At 34.8% G+C, this 23,776-nt stretch overlaps 1 protein-coding gene across 2 annotated transcripts in view; it reads left to right on the top strand.

Moving 5' to 3' along the window:
- LOC136024953 (ionotropic receptor 25a-like) overlaps nt 1-23,776 on the top strand; it is a 106,889-nt gene that overhangs the window by 8,394 nt on the left and 74,719 nt on the right. For both annotated transcript variants that reach the window (XM_065700548.1, XM_065700549.1), the window contains exons 2-4: nt 290-462; nt 15,032-15,203; nt 20,261-20,419. In XM_065700548.1, coding sequence (XP_065556620.1) covers nt 290-462; nt 15,032-15,203; nt 20,261-20,419 — 504 coding nt within the window. The remainder of the gene's footprint in view (nt 1-289; nt 463-15,031; nt 15,204-20,260; nt 20,420-23,776) is intronic.

Genomic DNA, 23,776 nt, shown 5'->3' with positions numbered 1-23,776 from the left:
CGTTTTCCAATTTCAATTGTTGGAACTAATAATGCTTTCAATTAAGAACTAGTACAGCTTTACTATAAAGAACAAGGGACTGTTTCTGTCTTTTATTGCCTCCTGTTTTTCGGTTTCATTTCAGAATTCGTTTTCTTCTCGAATTTTATCACATTAACAAAGCACTTCTTTTCATGTGTACCTATTACCAAGGTTATCTTTTTAGATTTTCAGTCATTATTAGTCCGAGTCACTTTACTAACAGTTTGTTGAAACTAAGTGTTTGATAATATACTTTTGAATGTTTCAGGTTCGAAACTTGCCAAATTGCAAGGTCGAAAGAGCTCAGTTTTTATACGCTGGAGCTGATTTGATGAAAACATCCCTGACCCGAGACAAACAATTGAGCTCCTCAGAAACGATGAATCCAGTAGATTTCGCTTTCTGGAACCTAGTATCTAGAAGCATTGTTGGCGCATTCCGGTGAGTTTTTTAGCGTCTTAGAAAAATTGTAATTGTATTCATTAATTAAGGCACAACCTTTTGACCTAGGGCTGCTAAAAAACATATAGACTGAATCATGAAAAAGTAAATTTCTGAAAAATAGTTTCGTAAACTGTGCTCTAAACAAAAGTATGTTGTTATGTTCAGCTTTTCACTTTGAACAGTAACAGAATAAAAAATATAGCTACATGTTGTCGAATAACTTAATTTCTTATTATTGTTTAATTTTTTTCTTTAGCCAAAATCTGAACAGTCAATTGAGATATTTCTTTAACAAAATGGCGAATATGGTTTTGAATTTCATTCTAAACACCCTATTAGCTTTTCTTCTGTGATTCTTCTTGCCCTTTCAATTTATAAAATCTATTTGCGGGTTAAATGAAGTTATAGTCTTCTGACTCCAACGTGATAAACTAAGCTAGTTCATGAGACAAAATACAAAATACAAAAAACCTACTTCGTATCTAGCATCAAAGTGATTTTGGACAAGAATTGTAATTTACCTTCATCTCCTAGAAACTTCTTTATTAGCTTGTCCTTAGGAAAGAGCCAAACCTAGAGACTAAATTATTTCAATCATAGTCAGAACCAAATATACTGAGGGGTTTTTAACCCGGGCGACTGTCAATCAAAGTAGCCCATGAGGTGTGGCTTCCCTGACTAAATGGTCAGACATATTCGTAAGGAAACTTTTCTGATGCCTACGATCAAGGATCATCTAATTGATTTTTGTTTCTTTTTTAAAATGTTAATTTATTGAACCCTAATTTAAACCTTAATAAAGGAAAATCTTTGCTGTTGAAGTCATAAGCAGAGATCAACGTATTATAATAGTCGTAGCAATAAATGAAAGGATAATTTGAACTTTCATAAGGCTTTTCGGAAGTGGAAGAAGCTTTGGGACGATAGAATTTCATCTAGAATTTGAGAATTAGTTTTAACGCTGGGAAAATCCTGACTGCTAAGTTATAGAAGTCACTCAAATAAAAAACGAGAGGATAACAAGCTGCGTTTAGTAAGATAAAATAATCGGCTTATTATGCTGATTCCAAATATAAATTTCATTGAGTTTGATGATAAATATCAAAGGCTACGAGCCTGGGATACTTTGCCTGATCTTCCAAATAGGGGGGAATCACCCCATGGAGCTAAAAGAATCTACATGAAAATCCCACCATCAGATTCGGCGTATCAGAGAGTCTTGTTTAAGAGGTTTCGACCTCCTATTTGCAAAAATGCGGAGTTTTCTATTTTTGGCCGGATGTGTGTTTTTTTTCTCACGGGTCATCATATCGACCCAGTGGTCCTAGAATATCAAGAAAGGAGGACATTTGAATAGGAATTAAAAGCTCATGTGTCCTTTTCAAGTGACCAAAAAGATCGGAGGGTAACTTAGCCCCCTCTCCCGCTTCTTTTTCCCAAAATCATCCAATCAAAATTTTAAGATAGCCATTTTGTTCACCATAGTTAAAAGACTCGATGAATATAACTTTGGATATAACATGACCCCCCCCCCCCACAACGCCCCAGGGAAAAGGTCTCTAAGTTACAAAATTTGCCCATTGTTTACCCATAATATTTGTTATTGAGAAGTATGTATTCATTTTTGGTTGAGGGGTTGGGGACGAATTATCTGCTGGGGGTTTTTTCACGAGGGAATTTTCAGTTGGGATAGAAGTCTACAGGGGATGAACTTGTCAGGGGAAATTCTACACCGGGAGAATTTGCCTGAATTCTTATACAGCATTCTTTTTATATGTCGTGCTTTCTCTTTTCCGTCTCAATGTTACGCGTGGAGCTGTTAAGGGTAATTGTTCTAGGTAAATTTTCACCGGGATTTAATTGTCAAGGGGATATTTATCTGGGGAGGGGTATTTTACCGCGGATGTGGGGCCAGATTTACTGGCATTATTTTAAAAGCGACCAGAAGTTAAATAATAATAATAAAACTTTTTTCAACTGAAAGTAAAGAGATACATTAAAACTTAAAAAGAACAAAAATTATTATGTATATGAAGGGAGTTGCCCCCTCCTCAACACCTCACTCTTTATGCTAAAGTTTGAAGTTTGCTCCAATTCTTTGAGAACGACTTCTGTAACAAATGGGCCGTTTAATTAGAGCAATAAAAAGCTTTTTTGAAGGTACTAAATAACTTTACCGTAAAAAAGAGATGGGCAGGAGGGGGAAACTCCCTTCATATAAGTAATAATTTCTGTCCGTTTTAAGTTTTAATGTTGCTCCTTAATCAAACAGTTCGTGGTAACTAACTGTCGTAAGGAGCGATCCGGCTCAATAGTAGCTGAAACTCTAAAAAACTAAATTTTGATACCAATAGCTACATCAAAAGAATCGCATTTTATGCTTATTTTAAATATATAAGTTTCATCAAGTTTAGTCTTACCGACCAAAAGTAACGAGCCTGAAAAAATAGGCCTTATTTTAGAAAATATGGGGAAATACCCCTTAAAAGTCATAGAATCTTAACGAAAATCACATCGTCAAATTCAACGTAACAGAGAACCCTACAGTAGAAGTTTCAAGCTCTTATATATAAAAATGTGGAATTTTGTATTTTTTGCCACAAGACAGATTGCGGATACGTGTTTATTTATTTGTTGTTTTTTTTCTTTTTTTTCCAGGGCTGATCATATCGACCCAGGGATCCTAGAATGTTGCAAGAGGGCTCATTTTAACGGTAATTAAAATTTCTTGTGCCCTTTTCAAGTGACCAAAAGAATGGAGGGCAACTGGGCCCCCCTCCCGCGCTCATTATTTTTCCAAAGTAACCAGATTAAAATTCTGAGATAGCCATTTTATTCATCATAGTAAAAAAAAACTAAAAAAATATGTCTTTGGGGACGACTTACTCCCCCACAGTCCCCGTGGGAGGGGCTGCAAGTTAAAAACTTTGACCAGTGTTTACGCATAGTAATGGTTATTAGGAAGTGTACAGACACTTTTAGGGGGATTTTATTTTTGGTTGGGAGAAGGGGTTGAGGTGAGGGGGTTATGCAGGGGGAACTTTCCATGGAGGAATTTGTCATGGGGGAAGAGAATTTTCATGAAGGGGACGCAGGATTCTCTAGCATTTTTTAAAGATCAATGAAAAAATAAATATGGAAAAGTTTCTTCAGCCGAAAGTACGGAGCAGCATTAAAACTTAAAACGAACAAAAATTATTACGCATATAAGGGGTTAACCTCTTCCTCGTCCTAGCGTAAAGAGCCAGGCTTTGAGGAGGGGTTAACCCCTTTTATATACGGAAAAATTTATGTTCGTTTTAAGTTTTAAGGTCGTTCCCTACTTGCAGTTTAAAAAACTTGCGTTTTTTTTATTTAATCGTATTAAGGACACCATTCATTAGAAGTAAAGGTTAGGTTAAGTTTTTTTTTGTTTTAAAAAGTAGAGTTGTGAGAGAGAGTTAAACTTTTTGCTGTTTTAAAATGTAAAGTTGTGAAAAACAGTCAAACTTTAGCGTAAAGAGCGAGGTGTTGAGGAGGGGATAACCCCTTTCATATACGGATTAACTCCTGTTCATTTTAAGTTTTAATGTCACTCCTTACTTTCTGTTAAAAAACTTTTTTTTTATTTATAATTTCCATAAAATGTGTGTTAGATCAAAATCCAAATAATAGTATGGGTTGTAATAGCAATAGTATAGTAACAGTTTAATAGTAGAATAATTATAGTATATGCAATAATAGCGTAAAATAGTATATAAGAATAGTATATATAATAATAGTAATAGTACAATAGTAATAGTAAAACTTTGGTAGTTCCCAAAGCTTTATGGCACTTTGCACCAGGAATTACTGTTCTAAGCCATAGAAGGACAAAGAGAACATGATTTTCGGGAATTTTATATAATTGATGGATATTTCTATAAGTTGTGCGAAAAATATTTGAAAGTGCCATGTTTTCTTTGTCCTTGTCACGCGGTCACTGTCGCTCCAAACCTTACTTAGACCACTCATTTCAGTTTTAAGCAAACAAACAAAATAAAATTCCTTACTCCTGAGTTTTTAAATTCTTAGACCCTTCGTGGCATAATATTCATTTAAATTTCACCTAATTTAAAATGAGTGTTTAAAAGATGCAAATACAAGCGGCATTACACTTTTAAGAGATAGATTTCTATAATTTCCACTGCTTTGCAGCAGAAGACACTATTATCCTCTCGTCATTTATAAAAAGATTTCATTACTCCAACCTTTTTTTTTAAATCTAACATAGTCTGCATGTTTTTGATTTTTCGGCCCTTTTTTACCATAGTTCACAAGAGAAGGGGTCAATGATACACTAAACTACAGCTATAAGTACAGCTATAAGACAAGCTATAAGACAAGAGTTTAGTTTTTTTGTAACCGAGCCGCTCCCCCGTTCTTGAAATCCTGTATCTGCTATTGTATTTAAATTGTAAATATCACAAGAAAAATGCTTTTAAAGGGAAAATATGCATAATTTCCCATCGCGATGTTGCCAAAATTTTAGTAGTTTGCCCCCACCCCCTTGAAATATTTTTCGCAATTTACACCACTGAACTTAATCATCCAAACGAGAACATGAAAGAAAGGATCATGCAAGGAAATAAGAAAAAAAACACTTTTTAATGCTAAGTTTGAAATTTTTGCTGCTTCCAGGCATACCGACTACCAGTTTTAGTCAATCAATCAATAAAAAAAGACAAGATTTTCAACCGAGAGTAAGGTGCAATATTAAAAATTAAAATGAACAGAAATTATCAAGTATATGAGGGGGTCATCCCCTTTTCAATACCATACTCTTTGCAGCATTTTTGTTGGTAAAACTACCTGAGCTTGTGAAAAAGCATAGACAGTCATACCCAAGACACAAACAAAGACAGTTGAATTTTTTCGGAGCCCAACTGTCTTAGTTTATAATTGCAAGTTCACTTGTATATCATTCGAGGTGGATAGGAGGCCCTGGCAGGCTTTGGATTGGACTCTTATTCCCCTTTACAATTTCAGTCTAAATTTGTCTTTAACTAAAATTAAATTAACTTTTTTATTAGTCTAGCAAATGAAATCAATTGAATCAATTGCCTTGCCTGACGCTCATTGTAGATAATAGATGTAGATGTAGATGGCCCATATTTTGACTTCAGATGCTCGTTTGCCTCTGATTCTAGACAAAATTATTGGTCTTATGTTTCAATTCAAAATTCTTGGTTCAACCTGCCTAAGACCAAAAATATATGCTAATTTTCAACTATATTTGCTCAAATTAGCGTGAGGAACATGGTAGAGCCTCCAACAGATTGACTCTAGTTCGGCATTGTGGAGTGACATAACGGAAAATTTTCCGTTATAATTAAAATTTTCAATTACAATGGAAGAACCCAGCGTGCCGAGCCGGGGAGACCCTTTAACAGATTGACTCTAGTTCGGCATTGTGAAGTGACATGAGAGGTAGCATAAGTGGGAGATGGTAACGTCGGCATTGAAGGGGGGCAATTCATGCCTGGTTTTTCTTCTCACTAAATTGGACTATCTGTCTTAGATTTTTCTATAATTAGCCATGACTTAATGCCCACAATTATTCCATTTTAATTCAAACAACCAATAGGATATCATAAATAAATAACTTCCATGAAAGAGCTTATAGTTTAGGTGGGAGGTGTTAAAAGGAATTTTTCAGGCGAAGAGGGACTGAAATCAAAAGCAAATTTATCCGTCCATGCGTCATTCCTCTGGCAGAACTAAGGTGAATAGTCATATAAATAGGAGATGAACGAATGGATTGATTTTGGGTCGACATGTGACGGACAGTATTCACTGGACTTGTATGTGAAATCCGGGACTGAATTTGCCTTAAATTTTGCGTGGTGCTATCAAAATGTTACCTCATACTAACAAATATTTTATACTACTATCAAAACATGTCTGATATTTTTCAAATACAGCATAGTGTTGTCAAAATCATATGTGATATTATCAAAATCTTTGCCAAGTCTCACCATAATCTTGCGTGGTATTATCAAAATCTCGTCAGATATCATTATAATCATCTTTGCTATTGTGGTATTATCAATATCTTGTCACACTACACCAAATTTGTTCATTGCCTTGCAAGATTTTGATAATACCAAAGAGGATTTTCATAATATATGACAAGATTTTGAAAGTGCCACGTAAAATTTTTGTAATACTTGGCAAAATTTGATAATACCACGTTCGATTTTGACAGCACCAAGCTTCTAGATTCTGCTAATATCAGAAGACTTTTTGTAGTTCCAGAAAATATTTTGTTAATGTCACGTTAGGTTTAGTTTTGTTTTTAACTTGCAAGATTTTGTAATACCAAAGAGGACTTTCATAATATCTGACTAGATTTTGATACTAAAACACATGGTTTTTGTAATACTTGGCAAAACTTTGATATATGCAGGCCATTCACCCAAAAACTCCAGATACCTGCATCCCTGACCTGAATATGTAGATCAAAGGTTTATAGTATAGTGACCGGTTATGCTAATGAGCTTACTTCAGTACTACTGTATAATACACTACTCATAGTATGTGTTGATTTAGTTCAACTTTCCCCTCAATGTTTCCTCAGATATTTTATGAAATATCCTGAGCCTTAGTACTACTCGCTATAGAATTAGCAGTTGTAGTGATAGTAATGGTACTAGAAATAGTAATTGGGATAGCAGGAGAAGCAGCAGTAGTTGTAGTAGTAGTAGCGCGCAAACATTACCTTTTTGGTAGATTGATCTACCTTATCATTTCCGGAAAATTCCAAATTCATATACTCAGTCATTCCTGAGATACACCCTTTTGAAAATCCATATACGCATAACATGTTATGATTTAGTTCAACAATCCCCTAAGCATTCTCTGAATGACTCATCTTGATACCCTTCGTATTTTGGGAAAGTAGAAATCAAACATGCATACCTTTATATGCATTACATAAAAACCTAATATGCCCCCAGGGCATAACTTAAACCCTCACCCCATGGTTCTGGGGGGTTGAGCCAATCCTGAAAACATTGTATCTTTTCGCTAAATCTGTCAGCACCTTAAAAAAAGGTTCTTATTCTAATTAAACTCTCCCCGTGTTACAGTAGACACTCTTAAAAAAATGGGACAAACAGTCAAACTTTAGTCATATATGGAATAATTTTAGTTCGTTTTACAAAAAGATGCCCGTAAATCGGGCTCACCCTCTATGAAATATACCCCCTTTCTGACGGGAAACTCCTCCGTGGAAATTCTATTCAACGTAAAGTGCACCTTCCCCAGTAGAATTCCCTCCAGACAGTTTCATCCTCTCTGAGAATCCCCCTCCTTGAAAAATCGCCTGCGGGCGATTCAGCCTGAAAAACTTTTCCTTAGCATTCTTTCATTTGAATGAGATTTCAATGTCTAATCGGTTTCTCGGTTACTCCAGAAATGCCTCCTTCCGTAGAAATTATTTCCTGGAAATCAAAAAGCGCGGAAAAAGCCCCTGGATAGTTCTCCCGTAACCTCTCTTCATGAAAAATTGGCAAAAGAGAATGTAAGATAATTAAAAAGAATATCGTATAGTAATTCTGCAAACCCTCGCACTGTAACATTTCCCCTAGAATATTCATCACCTAGAAATTTACCTACCCAAGAAAGATTCTCCCTTTAGAAATCCATCACAAGCACATCGCTCTCCCCCCGCCGCCAAAAAAGGTTTGTATACTGCCCAATAACAAATACTATACATAAAGAATGGGTGAATTTCATAACTTACAGGCCTCTCCCCTCGGAGTGCGGGGGATCAGTTTAGACCTAAAGACATAATTATTTGATCTTTAAACTGGATTGAACAAAATGGCAATCTCAAAATTTGATAATTGGATTCACGGGGAAAAGTGGGTGTGGGAGGAGGGCCCAGTTGCCCTCCAATCTTTTTGGTCACTTTAAAAGAACACTAGAACTTTTAATTTCCGCTATGATGCACCCTCACCGGATCTTCTAGGACCATTGTTTCGATAAAACCACCACTGAAATAATAAAAATAAATACAAAACAAAAAAAAACAACAACAAATAAACACCCATCTGTGATCTGTGTTCTGGCAAAAATACTAAAATTCCACATTTTTTCAGATAAGGCCTTTAAACTTCTACAGTAAGATTCTCTGGTATGCTGAATCTGGTTGTGTGATTTTCATTAAGGTTCCTTCAATTTTAAGGGATGTTTCCTCCCTATTTAAAAAAATAGACACATTTTCTCAGGCTTGTGACTTTTGAGGGGTAACACTAAACTTAATGCAACTTTAATTTGGAATCAGCGCAATAAGTTGTTTCTTTTTCTGTATCTATTGATATTATAAATCCGTTTTTCAGAGTTTCGCTTACTATTGAGCCGAGTCACTCCTTACTTACAGTTTGTTACCATGATTGGCGAATCTCTGATAGAGTCTGGTCTACTATTTAGAACTTTGATGCACTGTTTAGATTTGAAGGTTCTTGTTTTAACGAAACAATTTGGATAAGAATGGATGCAAAATATCTGAGTAGCCTAAAAAACTATACAACTTGTTTTAAGATAAAAAAACAGCAAATTTTTTAAATGAAAGTAAGGAGCGACATTAAAACTTAAAACGAACAGAAATCGCTCCGTATATGAAAACGGCTTTTCCTTCTCAACACCCCGCTCTTTACGCTAAAGTTTGACTCTTTCTCTTAACTCTACATTTTAAAACAGTAAAAAACTTATTTTTTTTAATTTAATTTCTGAACGTTTTTGAATCAATGCATGTTTTGATTTTGGCTCTCCGCAGAGTAATAATTAAAACAAAATTTGTATATTTATTTTTTTTGGCTAAACGGCCTTCTCATAATTTTGATCGAATGATTTTGAGAAAAAAAGAGCGGGGGAGGAAGCCTCGTTGCCCTCCGATTTACGGTTAATTAAAAAGGCAACTAGAACTTTTAATTTTTTACGAATCTTTTTATAAGTAAAAGATATACGTAACTTATAAATTAGCTTACGTAAAGAACTTTTGTATTCTCATGTTTTTATTACATATATGAGGGGGTTCGCCCCCTCGTCAGCACCTCGCTCTTTACACTAAAGCTTAAATTTTGTCCCAATTCATTAAGAATGACCCCTGAATCACAAAAGCCGCAGAATAAATAGTTGAAATTACTAAAAATACTTTAGCGTAAAGAGCGAGGTATTAGGAGGAGGTGAGGCCCTCAAATGGGTAATAATTTCTGTTCGTTTTAGGTTTTAATACTGCTGCTTACTTCCAGCTGAAAAAAAACTTTTTCATATTTAATTTTTCATTGTTTTTTTTTAAGTAATGCTAGTAAATCCTGCGCTCCCTTCAGGGAAATTTTCTTCCCCCATGACAAATTTCTCGATGGAAAGTTCCCCCAGCTTATTCCCTTCTTCTCAACCCCTGCCTCCAACCAAAAAATCCTCCTGAAAACGCCTGTATACTTCCCAATAACCATTACTATATGCAAGCACTGGTCAAAGTTTTGAACTTGTAACCCCTCCCACGGGGACTGTGGGGGAGTAAGTCGTCCCCAAAGACATAGTTCTAAGGTTTTTTAACTACGTTGAATAAAATGGCTATCTCAGAATTTGGATCCGTTGACTTTGGGAAAATAATTAGCGTGGGAGGGGGCCTAGGTGCCCTCCGAATTTTTTGGTCACTTAAAAAGGGCACTAGAACTTTTCATTTCCGTTAGAATGAGCCCTCTCGCAACATTCTAGGACAACTGGGTCGATACGATCACCCCTGGGGAAAAATTTTTTTTTTTTGCCTTCTGGCAAAAAATATAAAATTCCACATTTTTTAAGATAGGAGCTTGAAACTTCTACAGTAGGGTTCTCTGATACGCTGAATCAGATGGTGTAATTTTGTTAAGATTCTATGACTTTTAGGGGGTGTTTTCCCCTATTTTCTAAAATAACGCAAATCAAACAGTTCGTGGTAACGAACTGTAGTAAGGAGCGACCCGGCTCAATAGTAACCAAAACTCTAAAAAATTGAATTTTGATATCAATAGCTACATCAAAAGAATTGCATTTTAATGCTGATTTTAAATATATAAGTTTCATCAAGTTTAGTCTTACTTATCAAAAGTTACGAGCCTGAGAAAATTTGCCTTATTTAGGAAAATAGGGGGAAACACCCCCTAAAAGTCGTAGAATCTGGGTTGTCCAACAAATGGGTTGTCCCCTCCGCAATCCCTCGCGCTTTACGCTAAAGTTTGACTCTTTGCCACAATTCTACTTTTTAAAACAATTAAAAGCTTTAGCGTAAAGAGTGAGGGATTGCGGAGGGGACAACCCATTTCATATACGGAGTAATCTCGTTTTAAGTTTTAATGTCGCTCCTTACTTTCAGCTAAAAAAAATTAGTTTTTTTTATTTTATTTTCTCAGGCTCGTAAGTTTTGATGGGTAAGACTAAACTTGATGAAACTTATATATTTAAAATTAGCATTAAAATGCGATTCTTTTGATGTAGCTATTGGTACCAATAGCTACATTTTTTAGAGTTTTGGTTACTATTGAGCCGGGTCGCTCCTTACTACAGTTCGTTACCACGAACTGTTTGATTTGGCACCAAGAAATATACATTTTGATCTTCAATACCTTTATTTTGCTCTGTTTCAAATTTACATAAAGCCCCAAAAATTAGCGTCGAATTTTATTCAATCTAGTTTCAGTATTATAAAAATATGGCGAATATTACTTTGTTCGTATTTAAGTGTATTCCTTAGCTTTTCACTTATTTAAATGTTTATACGCGTGAAAACTTTAAATTTATATAGGAAAGGTGCCATTATATTGTACATGTAAAAAAACTGCCTTTATCATCAACAAATCTGTGCAACGGCTTGTTTAATCATTTAATCATTTAATGTAACCTGACTAAGATTTTTTTTTACTATTCATTGTGTTATTCTTAATTGCCCTCACTAGGGACGAACAAAAAGGGGACGGGAAAATAGGCTTGTTGCGCGGTAGCCATCTCTTTTGAAATCCTAAATATTATTAAATTTCTAGTGTTTTTAATTAAATCATCGATTAGAATTGGTTTTTATTACCCTCCTCCCTCTCCAAAAGTGTCCCTTCGCACGTGCCTCGGTGCCACTTATTATTTGTTCGTGTTTTCTCTCTTTGCCACTCTTTGACTCTTTGCCACAATTCTGCTTTTTAAAACAATTAAAAGCTTTAGCGTAAAGAGCGAGGGATTGCGAAGGGGACAATCCATTTCATATACGGAGTAATTTCTGTTCGTTTTAAGTTTTAATGTCGCTCCTTACTTTCAGTTAAAAAAACTAGTTTTTTTTATGTAATATAATTAAGAATGAAAGAAACTACAATCATACAGTCAATGAAGCGTCGATCCTTTTCGTGTATTAAATAAAAAAAACGAGTTTTTTTAACTGAAAGTAAGGAGCGACACTAAAACTTAAAACGCACAGAAATTACTTCGTATATGAAAGAGGCTGCTTCCTCATCAACGCCCCGCTCTTTACGCTAAAGTTTGACTCTTTCTCTCAATTCTTCTTTTTAAAACAGTAAAAAACTTTAGCGTAAAGAGCGGGGCGTTGATGAGGAAGCAGCCTCTTTCATACACGAAGTAATTTCTGTGCGTTTTAAGTTTTAGTGTCGCTCCTTACTTTCAGTTTAAAAAAACTCGTTTTTTTTTATTTAATTTCTGAACGTTTTTGAATCAATGCATGTTTTGATTTTGGCTCCCCGCAGAGGAATAATCAAAACGAAATTTGCATATTTTATTAGGGGGGGGGGGGCTAAATGGCTTTCTCATAATTTTGATTGAATGATTTTGAGAAAAAAGAGCGGGGGCGAAGCCTAGTTGCCCTCCGATTTTTTGGTTAATTAAAAAGGCAACTAGAACTTTTAATTTTTTACGAATCTTTTTATTGGTAAAAGATTTACGTAACTTATAAATTAGCTTACGTAAAGAACTTTTGTATTCTCATGTTTTTATTACATATATGAGGGGATTCGCCCCATCCTCAGTACCTCGCTCTTTACACTAAAGCTTAAATTTTATCCCAATTCATTAAGAATGACCCCTGAATCACAAAAGCCGTAGAATAAATAGTTGAAAATACTAAAAATACTTTAGCGTAAAGAGCTAGGTATCATAAGGAGGTGAGCCCCTTATATGGGTAATAATTTCTGTTTGTTTTAAGTTTTATTGCTGTTCCTTACCTCCAGCTGAAAAAGCTTTTTCACATTTATTTTTTATTTTTTTTTTAAATAATGCTAGTAAATCCTGCTCTCCCTTCATGGAAGTTTTCTTCTCCCATGACAAATTCTCGATGGAAAGTTGCCCAGCATATCCCCCTCTTCTCAACCCCTCCCCCCAACCAAAAAAATCCTCCTGAAAACGCCTGTATACTTCCCAATAACCATTACTATATGTAAGCACAGGTCAAAGCTTGTAACTTGTTGCCCCTCCCACGGGGACTGTGGGGGAGTAAGTCGTCCCCAAAGACATAGTTATAAGGTTTTTCGACTACGTTGAATAAAATGGCTATCTCAGAATTTTGATCCGTTGACTTTGGGAAAATAATTAGCGTGGGAGGGGGCCTAGGTGCCCTCCAATTTTTTTGGTCACTTAAAAAGGGCACTAGAACTTTTCATTTCCGTTAGAATGAGCCCTCTTGGAACATTCTAGGACAACTGGGTCGATACGATCACCCCTGGGGAAAAAAAAACAACAAAAAAACAAATAAACACGCATCCGTGATCTGCCTTCTGGCAAAAAATGCAAAATTCCACATTTTTGTAGATAGGAGCTCGAAACTTCTACAATAGGGTTCTCTGATACGCTGAATCTGATGGTGTGATTTTCGTTAAGATTCTATGACTTTCAGGGGGTGTTTCCCCCAATTTTCTAAAATAACGCAAATTTTCTCAGGCTCGTAACTTTTGATGTGTAATACTAAACTTGATGAAACTTATATATTTAAAACCAGCATTAAAATGCGATTCTTTTGATATAGCTATTGGTATCAAAATTCCATTTTTTAGAGTTTTGGTTACTATTGAGCCGGGTCGCTCCTTACTACAGTTCGTTACCACGAACTGTTTGATTTTGATGCAACCAATGCTGTCTTTGACCTAAATTTGCTTTTAGTTTGTATTTGTTTTTTGAACTTTTTCTACTTTTTCGTTTACAACATTTAATTGGAGATTAAAACGTATATAAATAAATGGCTTCTAAATTGTCTACATGGCCCTTTTTTTGCAAACAGCACATTTAGGAATATATAAACATAGCCTACAACTACACTATGACTTTTGCTATACCATAGCTATGACTATTTATTATTTATTCTATCATTTTGGAATTGATTAATTGAAACCGTATGAAGCATTTAGAAATTTATTACAATCTAGGAAAAATTGCAACATCAAGATTCACCATTTGCAAGATTGTTGTATGATGTTTTGTAATTTAAATTTGTCTATTTTTATTTCTCTGAAAGTGGTGATAAAAATACGCCTACTCGGTAATTATCCCCTATTCAAATCACGAGAAAAAACATTTATTTGCAATAAAAGAAATTTAACTTACTCTCTTTCCTATTGCACAAATTTTACCTGATTTTAATTTTTACCTCAGTTTGGCTAATGATTTCATCCTCGTTAGACTTTTATCCTCATTAAAAATTTAGAAATCACGCTTAAATTGGATGATGGAATGTAAAAAATATATCACTTGTTTCTTAAGATTCAACTATCAATCATCTAACTTAATTGAAACTCAGTTCAGCAGAAATTTTTCAATTCAGTCTTGGATTAAGCTATAATCTGCGCATTTAGGTTTCAGCAGCTACTGAAAGAGTAAAAAAGCCCAAATGCAGGGAAACAATAACATAAAATTCCGAAAACATTTTAGACACATTTTAGAAATTTTGGTCATAAAAAGGCTAAAAAAGTTCAAATTTTTCAAATTTATGACATAAAAAGAAGCATTTTCCAAATTGGTGTATATTTCGGTAAAAAAGACGTCACTTTTCACCAAAGTAGTGCTTTTTTCAGTTTTTTTTTTTTGTTCTAGGTTTAGCCAGAAATGTCATGAGTAAGTGATTTAGCCTAAATTGGATGATGGAATGTAAAAAAAATGTATCATTTGTTTTTAAAGATTGAACCATCAGTAATCTAACTTAAATGGAATTCAGTTCAACAGAATTTCTCAGTTAAGTCTTTAAGTAAGCTATAAGTTTCGCATCTAAATTCCAGTAGTCGCTAAAGGAGTATAAGAGCATGTGATTTCTTCTGATAGGAACAGTGAATGAAATCTCTTCAACTTTGATTTTGGTTATTGCTCCCAGTTTTCGTTGAAAAGCAACCAAATTTTACTCAGCATTGTTTTCTTTCGGTCATGCTAATAACGAAAGATAATCTTTATTAGGATTACATATTTCTTATTTATAATAAAAAATAAGGAATTTATTTTAGTCACCTAACTTTGCTATCTTAATTCTTGAAAGTCAGCTTTTTCTGCTTCAACCATTTTAAGGCTGCTCACTCTATTTTATCAGATCAACAAAAGATGATGGATCTACAAAACTTCCATGGAATTCTGATGTCTGTTCTACCGGCAACTTTTTAGCTACGCCAGCAGATGCTAAAGAGAAATTGGGGAAGTTTTCCGACAAACTGGCCATGGACAAATCTTTCAGAAGGTCATATGACATGGATTATGTTTTTCAGGTACTTAAATTCTCCACAATACATAAGTATTGGGCATTCTAGCTCGTTCGTTTCCATAGTAAAACGGAGCATAGGTAACGTATTTGCATAAGTTGTAGAATAAACGGTAAACAATTTTGAACTGACACAAACTTTTAAAATCAAATACTGCAAGTTAACATTAACATATACCGGAGAGAATCATTCCAGTCATGGAATTCAAGCTGCAGACGAGGAAACATTTTTGGTTTTTCCTTTTTTCAATGAAATTACTAAAAAGGAATTTTTTAATGAAAATACCCAAAAAGGTATCTCTAAAATCTTGGGGCCAGGCCCCCGAGCGATCCCGCCCCGCCCGCATTAGACACAACAGGCATCATAAATTAGTCTTTTATTTTCCTTAGGCTGCTTAAGAACTTTTTGGACCTATAATAACATCCTATCTATCTGAAACTTCCCCAAGAAATATGTGCGACTTTGTCATCAAACAGTTCGTGGTAATGAACTGTTAGTAAGGAGCGATGCGGCTCAATAGTAACCGAAACTCTAAAAGACACAGTCTTAATAATAATAGATGTATCAAAAGTATCTGATTTTAATGCTTATCCATCAAATGTAAAGCTCATGAAATTTAATGGTCCCATCAAAAGTTCTCCCCGAAAAATTCGGACACAATGATACCCCAAAACATCAAGTGGTTTTAATGAAAATCACTATCAGATTCAGCATATCAGCCAACCCTTCTGTACAGGTTTCAAGCTCCTATGTACAAAAATGTGGAATTTAGCATTTTCTGCTAGAAGACAGATGACGGATGCGTCTTTATTTGTTTTTTGGTTGTTTTTTCCCCAGGGGTGATCATATCGAACCAGTGATTATAAAAAATCGGGAGGGGGCTCATTTGATCGGAAATCAAAAGTTGTAGTGCTCTTTGTAAGTAACTATAGATATTGGAGGGCATTGACCCCCCCCCCCTACCACGCTCATTTTTCCTCAAAGTCATCCGATAAAATCTTGAAATAGTCATTTTGATCAACATAATCGAAGAATTTATTAACTATGTCTTCGAGGATGACTTAACCCAAAACAATCCACGGGCGAAGGGCTGCTACTTATGAAGTTTGCCCACTGTGTACACATAGTATTAGTTATTTGGAAGTATAAAGACGTTTTCAGGGGTAGTTTTTTGGTGGGGAGCAAATATAAGACATAAATCGAACAAAAATTATTAGGTATATGAGAGGGTCCCCCCTCGTCAATACCTTGCTTTTTACACTAAAGTTTTGTTTAGTACTTTTAAAAGAGCTAATTATTCTAATTAAAAAGCCTCTGGGATTCTGGGATCTAGGATCAGTGGCTTGAAATGATCACCTCTGAAAAAAATAATAAAAATTACAAATAAACAGGCATCCGTGGTCATTCTTCTGGCAAAAATGCAAAATTCCAAGTTTTTTTTATATAGGAGCTTGAAACTCTACAATAAGGTTCTGTGACATGCTGAATATAATTTTTATTTGGATCACTTAATGTTTGACAGCGTTTCCTCCCTTTGTCGAACATTGAGCACATTTTCTCAAGCTCGTAACTTTCGATGGGTAACATTAAATTTGATGTATTTTGAATAAGCATTGAAATTCGATTCTTTTGATGTATCTATTGTTATCAAGACTCTGTTTCTTAGAGTTAAGATTACTATTGAGCCGCATCGCTCCCTACCAACGGTTCCTTGCCACGAACTGTTTGATTCCAAACAGGTACAATTTTTTATGATTAATGTTACATTTCAAAGCGATGAGTCTGAGAAACCTTGCCTGATTTTCATAGAAGGGGGAAACACCACCACGAAGTCAAGCAAAATTTATGAAAATCGACTCATCAGATTTAGAGTAATAGAGAACCGTACTGTGGAGGTTTAAAGCTCTTCTCTACACAATTTTGGAACTTGTATTTTTTTTTTTCGCCAGAAAAAAGATCAAAGTTGTGTGTTTAGTTTTTTCCCCTGGGTGATCCCATAGAACATATGGTTCTAGAAAGGGGACCCATTTGAACACAAATCAAAAGTTCTAGTGGCCTTTTAAGTGACCAAAAAGATTGGAGGACAACTAGCCCCCTCCCATTCCCCTTTTTATCTTCTGACATCCGATCAAAATTTTGTCATAGCCATTTGATTCAACATATTTGAAAAGTTAAACAAATATAATTTTGGATATAAAATGACCTCTCCCACCATAGTCCATGGGGAAAGGATTATAAGTTATTTAACTTGCTCATTGTTCACATATAGTATTTGTCACTCGAAAATGCACATATTTTTTCGGGGAAGTGAGTTTTTTTTGCGGGGTAATGCTCTTTGTGTAGTAAAATTAATGGGAGAATTTTCCAGGGAACATTTCACACGACGGAGGAACGAGGATTTCCTGATTTTATTTGAAAAAGGGTCGGATATTAAAAAAACAAAAAAAAAAGAAATAACCAAAAAACATGTTGTTTCATCTAAAAGCAAGGATCAATGTTGAAACTCCTATAATTTCTGGTCTATAAAACAACAGAAAATATTCCGTATATTAGGGGGACTGCCCTTTTCTTAACCCTTGCTCTTTACTTAAAGTTTCGCTTTTTTCACAATTCTTTAAGAAAGATTGCTCAAACACAAAGGCCATTGAAATTAAATGAGAAGTATTTTTAAATGCCTTTAAGGCTTTAGTGAACAGAGGTGGAGTTGAGGAACGGCAGCCCTTACTTTCAGTTAAAAAAACGTTTTTTTCATTTAATCCGGTTATGATATGGCACCAAAAAGTCTCTTTTGTTATGACATGAGCCAGTAAAGATATTAGCAGATATAAACCTTTGCTTTCAAACAGCTAAACAATAATCCAGTGCCAGAGAAAAAAAAGGGAGAAAAACACATCTCTAATATAGGCTAAAGTGTGATTTTCTGGGGTTTTAAAATGGGGTGCTGACAACTTCTAATTTAGGATCCGACCATGGTGATTCTAATCGTGTTTGTCCATTTTTTAATCGGTGGTTCGCTATTTACTGGGTGCTGAAATGCCCTCTTCCGAGAATTTTCCAGCTCTTTTTCAAAATAATATGAATTTCTTTATATATTTGTACTATTAGGATAAATCAAAATAAGTCACCATTCATGAATAAGTTTTATATTAACAACTTAAATCTCTTGACAGCTTTGTTTTCAAAATGTTTTACAATTTTCGGCTACTATAGATGTTAGTTTGCTATTTGTTAGGTTGCAGCAATTACTGGACCATGGTCTCACTATCTAAAGTTATTTGAACGGATATATCCTCTTACAGTCCTGAGCGTCGTGATTCTGACCAACAGTAGCATATGGTGGCTTTCCGTCTAAATCGAATAAAAATGAAAGAAAGCACCGGTTGGCTCTAAAAGTTTGACAAACAGATCGATAATAGTAAGATTTTAAGAAAAAGCTAATTCACTATTTTTGGCTCAAAGCGTAATTGTTCAGTTGAAATAGACGAAGATTTATCAGGTCTGATTCTCCTGGGTGGTTGTTTCTTCACTATTGGAATAATAAACTTCCAGAACCAAATACTAATCCAAAATACCAATTAGAATAAATACCAATCAGCTCAGTTTGCTCTTTTCAATGCCTTTTTTTGCATATGTTTGGAAACAGGTTTGATAAGTTATTGTGACTAAAATACAAAGAGTTTTGGTTACTCATAAGAATAGAGACTGGTGCTAGTGTAAAAAAAAACACCAACGTCATCTAGCGTCTGTTGAAATTTAATATTTTTCAAGCCTAATTAATTAGCCATGATTTGCCCTCGTCAAACTTAGGCCTAGTAATATGTACTACGCCTAATTATATTAACAAGGCAATTAGGCATTACCCTTTGCCATCATAGACAAATAGGCTTGGCCTTATTTATATCTTTTAAACAGTAGGTTAGCCTAACCTAAACAGCCAAATACTTGATTTTTAAGACTTACACAGAGATTTCACCTTTAAGTGACATAGATATACAGATAATGCCCAAAAAGCATGGGAAACTATAAGTTCTCAATACTAATTGGTTAGGCCTTTACCAATTATAAAATTCTATTTGGATTTTTTCTACTTATTTAAAGACATTTTAATGATTTCCCCAGCAACTACGCTGCGTCTGGCGCTAGTAGTTTTCAACTCCTATCTTTCCATGTTAAATCGCCGAAGTTTCCACTCTTATAGTTCCCCATGCTCTTTGACTAAAATAGAAGAATATATCCACCGTTATATTAATTTTAAAAGAGAGCAATACAATGATTTTAAGTTTTTCATGAGAATTATTTAGACTACAGATTCAAATAAGAAGAAAATTGTTTATCTAGAGGTATGGAAACGTATATTATGCCCTCTTATCATTGGTCTTTATTTTTACCTCTTATGTTTACTTCTTATTCATTTGGTAAATAAATGCATTTTTTAGACTTATGAAGGCTCAAGAGGGGATTGTTCCTCGTGGACCATAGTTTTACACTATAGCAAAATAAACAAAATAAAAATACTTAATGGTGCTGGGCAATTACTAACAATACATAACAAAAAATGCCTCCTTTTGCGAGTATATATATTTATATTTTATTGGTATAAAAATTTTGCAGATGTACGTAGGGGCGTAATTTGCTGTGGGGCAGAGTGAGAGAAGGGGGGAGGGGTAGTGACTCTTCACAGACCTCATTCCTCCCCCCCCCCATCATACGTCAATTTGTTTCCCCAGCTGAAATTTAGTTTCTTCCAAAATCTTGTGAAAACTAAGAAAAACCTGCATAATTCAAGCATCAATAGAAACTAATCAGTTCTTTTTAGTACACATTTACCTTTATAGTACAATAATAATTATAGTACCTTTCTGGTACCAAATGGCTAATTTTATAGTTTTTACTGTCATTTTTACCTGATATTGGAAAATTGGCTCCCATTGATTTTGACAAAATTACGCCACTGGATGTACGTCAATTTCTTATTTTAGATCTTAAAAGGTCATTACTAATTTATCTTGTTTTTGGTTATAAGTAATGGATACCAGTTCTTAAGTTGATTATCTCTCTTAAAGGTTGATATGGAAATGTCTTTAGAGAGATACAAAATTTCTAATAGAAAAGTTGACAAAAGAGAATTGGGCAAGTGGTCAAATGGTAGCTGGAAGGCAACGGATGGAGAAAAATTTACAATTTATGGAACAGTTCAAATTTATCGCATTGTTGTTGTTGAGGTAAGCTGTATCTATGACCTTTCCTAAGGTTTTTACAAAGAGTTTTAAGTATATAAGATCGTACCAATCCTGTTCAAAAAATTAATTTTTTTATCAACAATGTTTAGGGCCTGTGGATTTCATTAGGTGAATTTGAGCTTGAGCAGACAGCTTTAAAGGAATTTGATTGCTGTTTTACAACTCAGGGATTGACTTTACCCATTAAGAAAAAGTAAAAAAAAGTTGAACTTTTATCTATTTTTTTAATTTCGGTTTGCTAACCAACTGCAATATGGCTTATCCCATTTGACCTGTTGTTTACCTTCTCAGCTATTTGACCTATAGTGTCGGAGTGGCGTTAGAGAGTTTAAGGGAAACTGATTGTAATACGACCAAACAGCAAAGGAATAAATAAAAATTATTTAAACAAAACTGAACAAAGGTGAGTTTCAGCCAGTGAATAAGATGAGAAAATAAAGCAAATATTGTGTCAAAATCCTCTGCCTCAGATCAGAATAAAAAAAAAAGAAGAACTAGCCTTTTCAAGTTAACCACCCAGGAAGAACAAAACGACTGAAAACTGGCAAATCGTTTCGTTCTTTTGGTCTTTTGGTCATTAGCTTCAAAATGTTAGTTTTGTTGTTCTTTTCTTTTGCGCTGAGGATGAGTTGGCGGATGTTTTGGCCAAAATATCTGCTTTATCTTTTCGTTGTATTCAATTTCCAGGGGACCATGCCCCCTGGAAATTGGGCACTATAAAGTAATTATAAGGAAACCAAAGGATATTATGCAAAAGAAGGGAAAACTATGGAAAAATGTGTGTTGCCCCTTTTTTGGCTGCCTCCCAATAAATTTTGACCCTTAATAAGGAAAAACTTTCTAAAAAAAAAATTGGACGGGGCAAGTTGTAGGCTAACCTTACATCAATCTTAACATTGGGAGGTATCCATTGACGTATATTAAATATTTCATGATTTATTTTCTTACCATTTTCAAAACCAAAATCCAACCATTTTTAATCCTATGCATTCCACACATCCCACATCAAAAACTTTCTTTAGCGAAGTGGGAAATCTATTATTCGTAATCGCTTACGAGTGCGAGATTTATAGACCAAAAGCTGTGGTTTTCCTGCACTACTATATTTTATTTTTCGGCGTGGTGGCTATACTTGCGGTGAATTTCTCAGCATTTATGTAAACAATCCTCGATTGAATGACTTTGTAGTCGGAAATACCCTTTCCTACCTGTATAATATTGCTTTCAGCGCCCTAAAGATAAAGTGTTTTACGAATTTTTGGGAATTTCCTTATTAGTAAAATATATGTATGTACAACAGAAGTCTTCATTTTTTAGATTTGTTCTTCCATTCTTCTTCTTCTCCTCCCGTAACCACCGACAACGATAAGCGGCGGTAGATCGTCAGGATTCAACTTGTACTCATTTTTGCATGCAAAGTGAGGGTCACATTTTCTACTATACAATGTAACTTCACTTTTATTATATCTCTTTTTAAAGTCAATAATGGTATTCTGATTCATTTTATTAAATTCACGCTTTTAAATTTGCTTATTTGAAGCAGTGTCACACATGATACTCTCATATGAAGAATCACTTTCTGTAACAGCCAAATTAAAATAGGTAGGCTTATAGTCATAACAACCGTTGTATTCGCAACGATGTTGTGAAAAATTAGACTCTTACTATTCCAAAAAATGAAGCGTAGACCAAATGCTTTTTCCCAAATTAACTTAAAATCCCGAGGATACTAATCTCTTAAAAAATGAACTGAAACCATGATTTTTTTTTTCAATCATACCAGGGTAAGTGTTCTCCCATTGATCACATTTATCCTAGTAAAACTCAGAACACAGGAAACCTCTAGCGTGAAAGTCAAAACATCCTTAAGACAGAAATTATAGTCTTTAATTTGCACAGCATATCCTCTATGCAATTTAAATGGATTGTATAATCTACACTTTTCGTCATAGTCATCAAAATAGTACAATTCTCACAGGATGACTAACTGCACAATGCATACAAACATATTGGACATGCGTAGAAAACACAGCTTAGATGTACAATACAGTTATGAAAACTCCTATCTTGCCAATGAGAAGCTTTCGGTACAGAGCTCTGAACTTGGCGCCTCCTAGATCGTACTACAACACCATAGGCGGAAACACAGTTTTGTTTTGTTTTTCCAATTGCTCCCATCTTTTAGATTCAGACTGACAGTTTCCTTTCTCCAGCCGCTATCATCGCTACCGCGCACTGTGTCCCAAAAATAAATCGAGTTTTCATAACTGTATTGTATATCTAAGCTGTGGTAGAGAATTCTTCACTATCGAGTGTCTCACTTCAAAAAGAAACTGACTTGCAATCGATAAATGAATGATGAATGTTTCTTTTACTTGTAGGAGGTGGAGGAGTAATCGAGTGACGTCACAAAACTTGTTTCGTCAGGTTTTTCGACTTGGTTGTTGTTTGTACTGAGTCTTAAAAAAATTCCTAGGTAGTTTTCAAAAGTAAATCCACAATATCATTTTGGTTTGTTTCGATTAGTACGTCAATAAATTGAGTAAACGTATCTGGCCCGCAACGTGAAAGTCTTATACAATAGTTCAAAGATGGAGAATCATTTTTCCATATATCGTCAAGCATTCTTGGAGAGAATATTTTTCTTTGAACTGGTAACTCTTGAAAATGATCATTTTAAATCAAAATTTTTTCCAAATTCAAAGGTTCTGCATGAGTTTTCGTTTCTTAAATAAAAAATCATGCGGAATCTTGTGACTTTAGAAATTTTTTGATTCTAAATGAAGATTTTCAAGAGTTAATGATCATTTTCAAGAGTATACAAATTTATGTTTTCAGAGAGCAGTTTTTGTGGATAAAATTGTTCATAGTTATCATGTTTTACACTCATATAAACATTTTCTGCATGGAAAAGATTCAATGATGAGGTGACTGAGGGATAAGACTGTTTGTATGGTAAATATTTTATTTCTAGGAAAATAAATCCTTTTCCGATCTAACAATTTTTTTTACTCTTGGTTGTCTTTCTTCTTTGACAAGAGTGATGGGTTTCGCTTCTGACCTGAGTAGAGACTTATGAGTGACGATGTATTTCTCGTCCTTTAAAACCTTTTCCACTTTCTCGTGACTTCAATCGCTCGCCGAGGGATCGCACGCTGGACCTCACATTTTCTTAATACTTTCTTTAAAATCCTTCTCAGAGCCCCAATCGTGTAGTGTAGTGGACGGAAATTGACGGCAACCGGAGCAAAATATTTTCTGGCCAGGAGCAATGCAGAGCGAAACAACTTAGCACATCAATTGCCAAAACCGTAACCTGACATTGACGAACGACCCTTT

The sequence above is a fragment of the Artemia franciscana genome, chromosome 3 (genome assembly GCF_032884065.1).
Source record: "Artemia franciscana chromosome 3, ASM3288406v1, whole genome shotgun sequence".
Taxonomy (NCBI): Eukaryota; Metazoa; Arthropoda; class Branchiopoda; order Anostraca; family Artemiidae; genus Artemia; species Artemia franciscana.
This window is presented reverse-complemented; position numbering and strand designations above follow the sequence as displayed.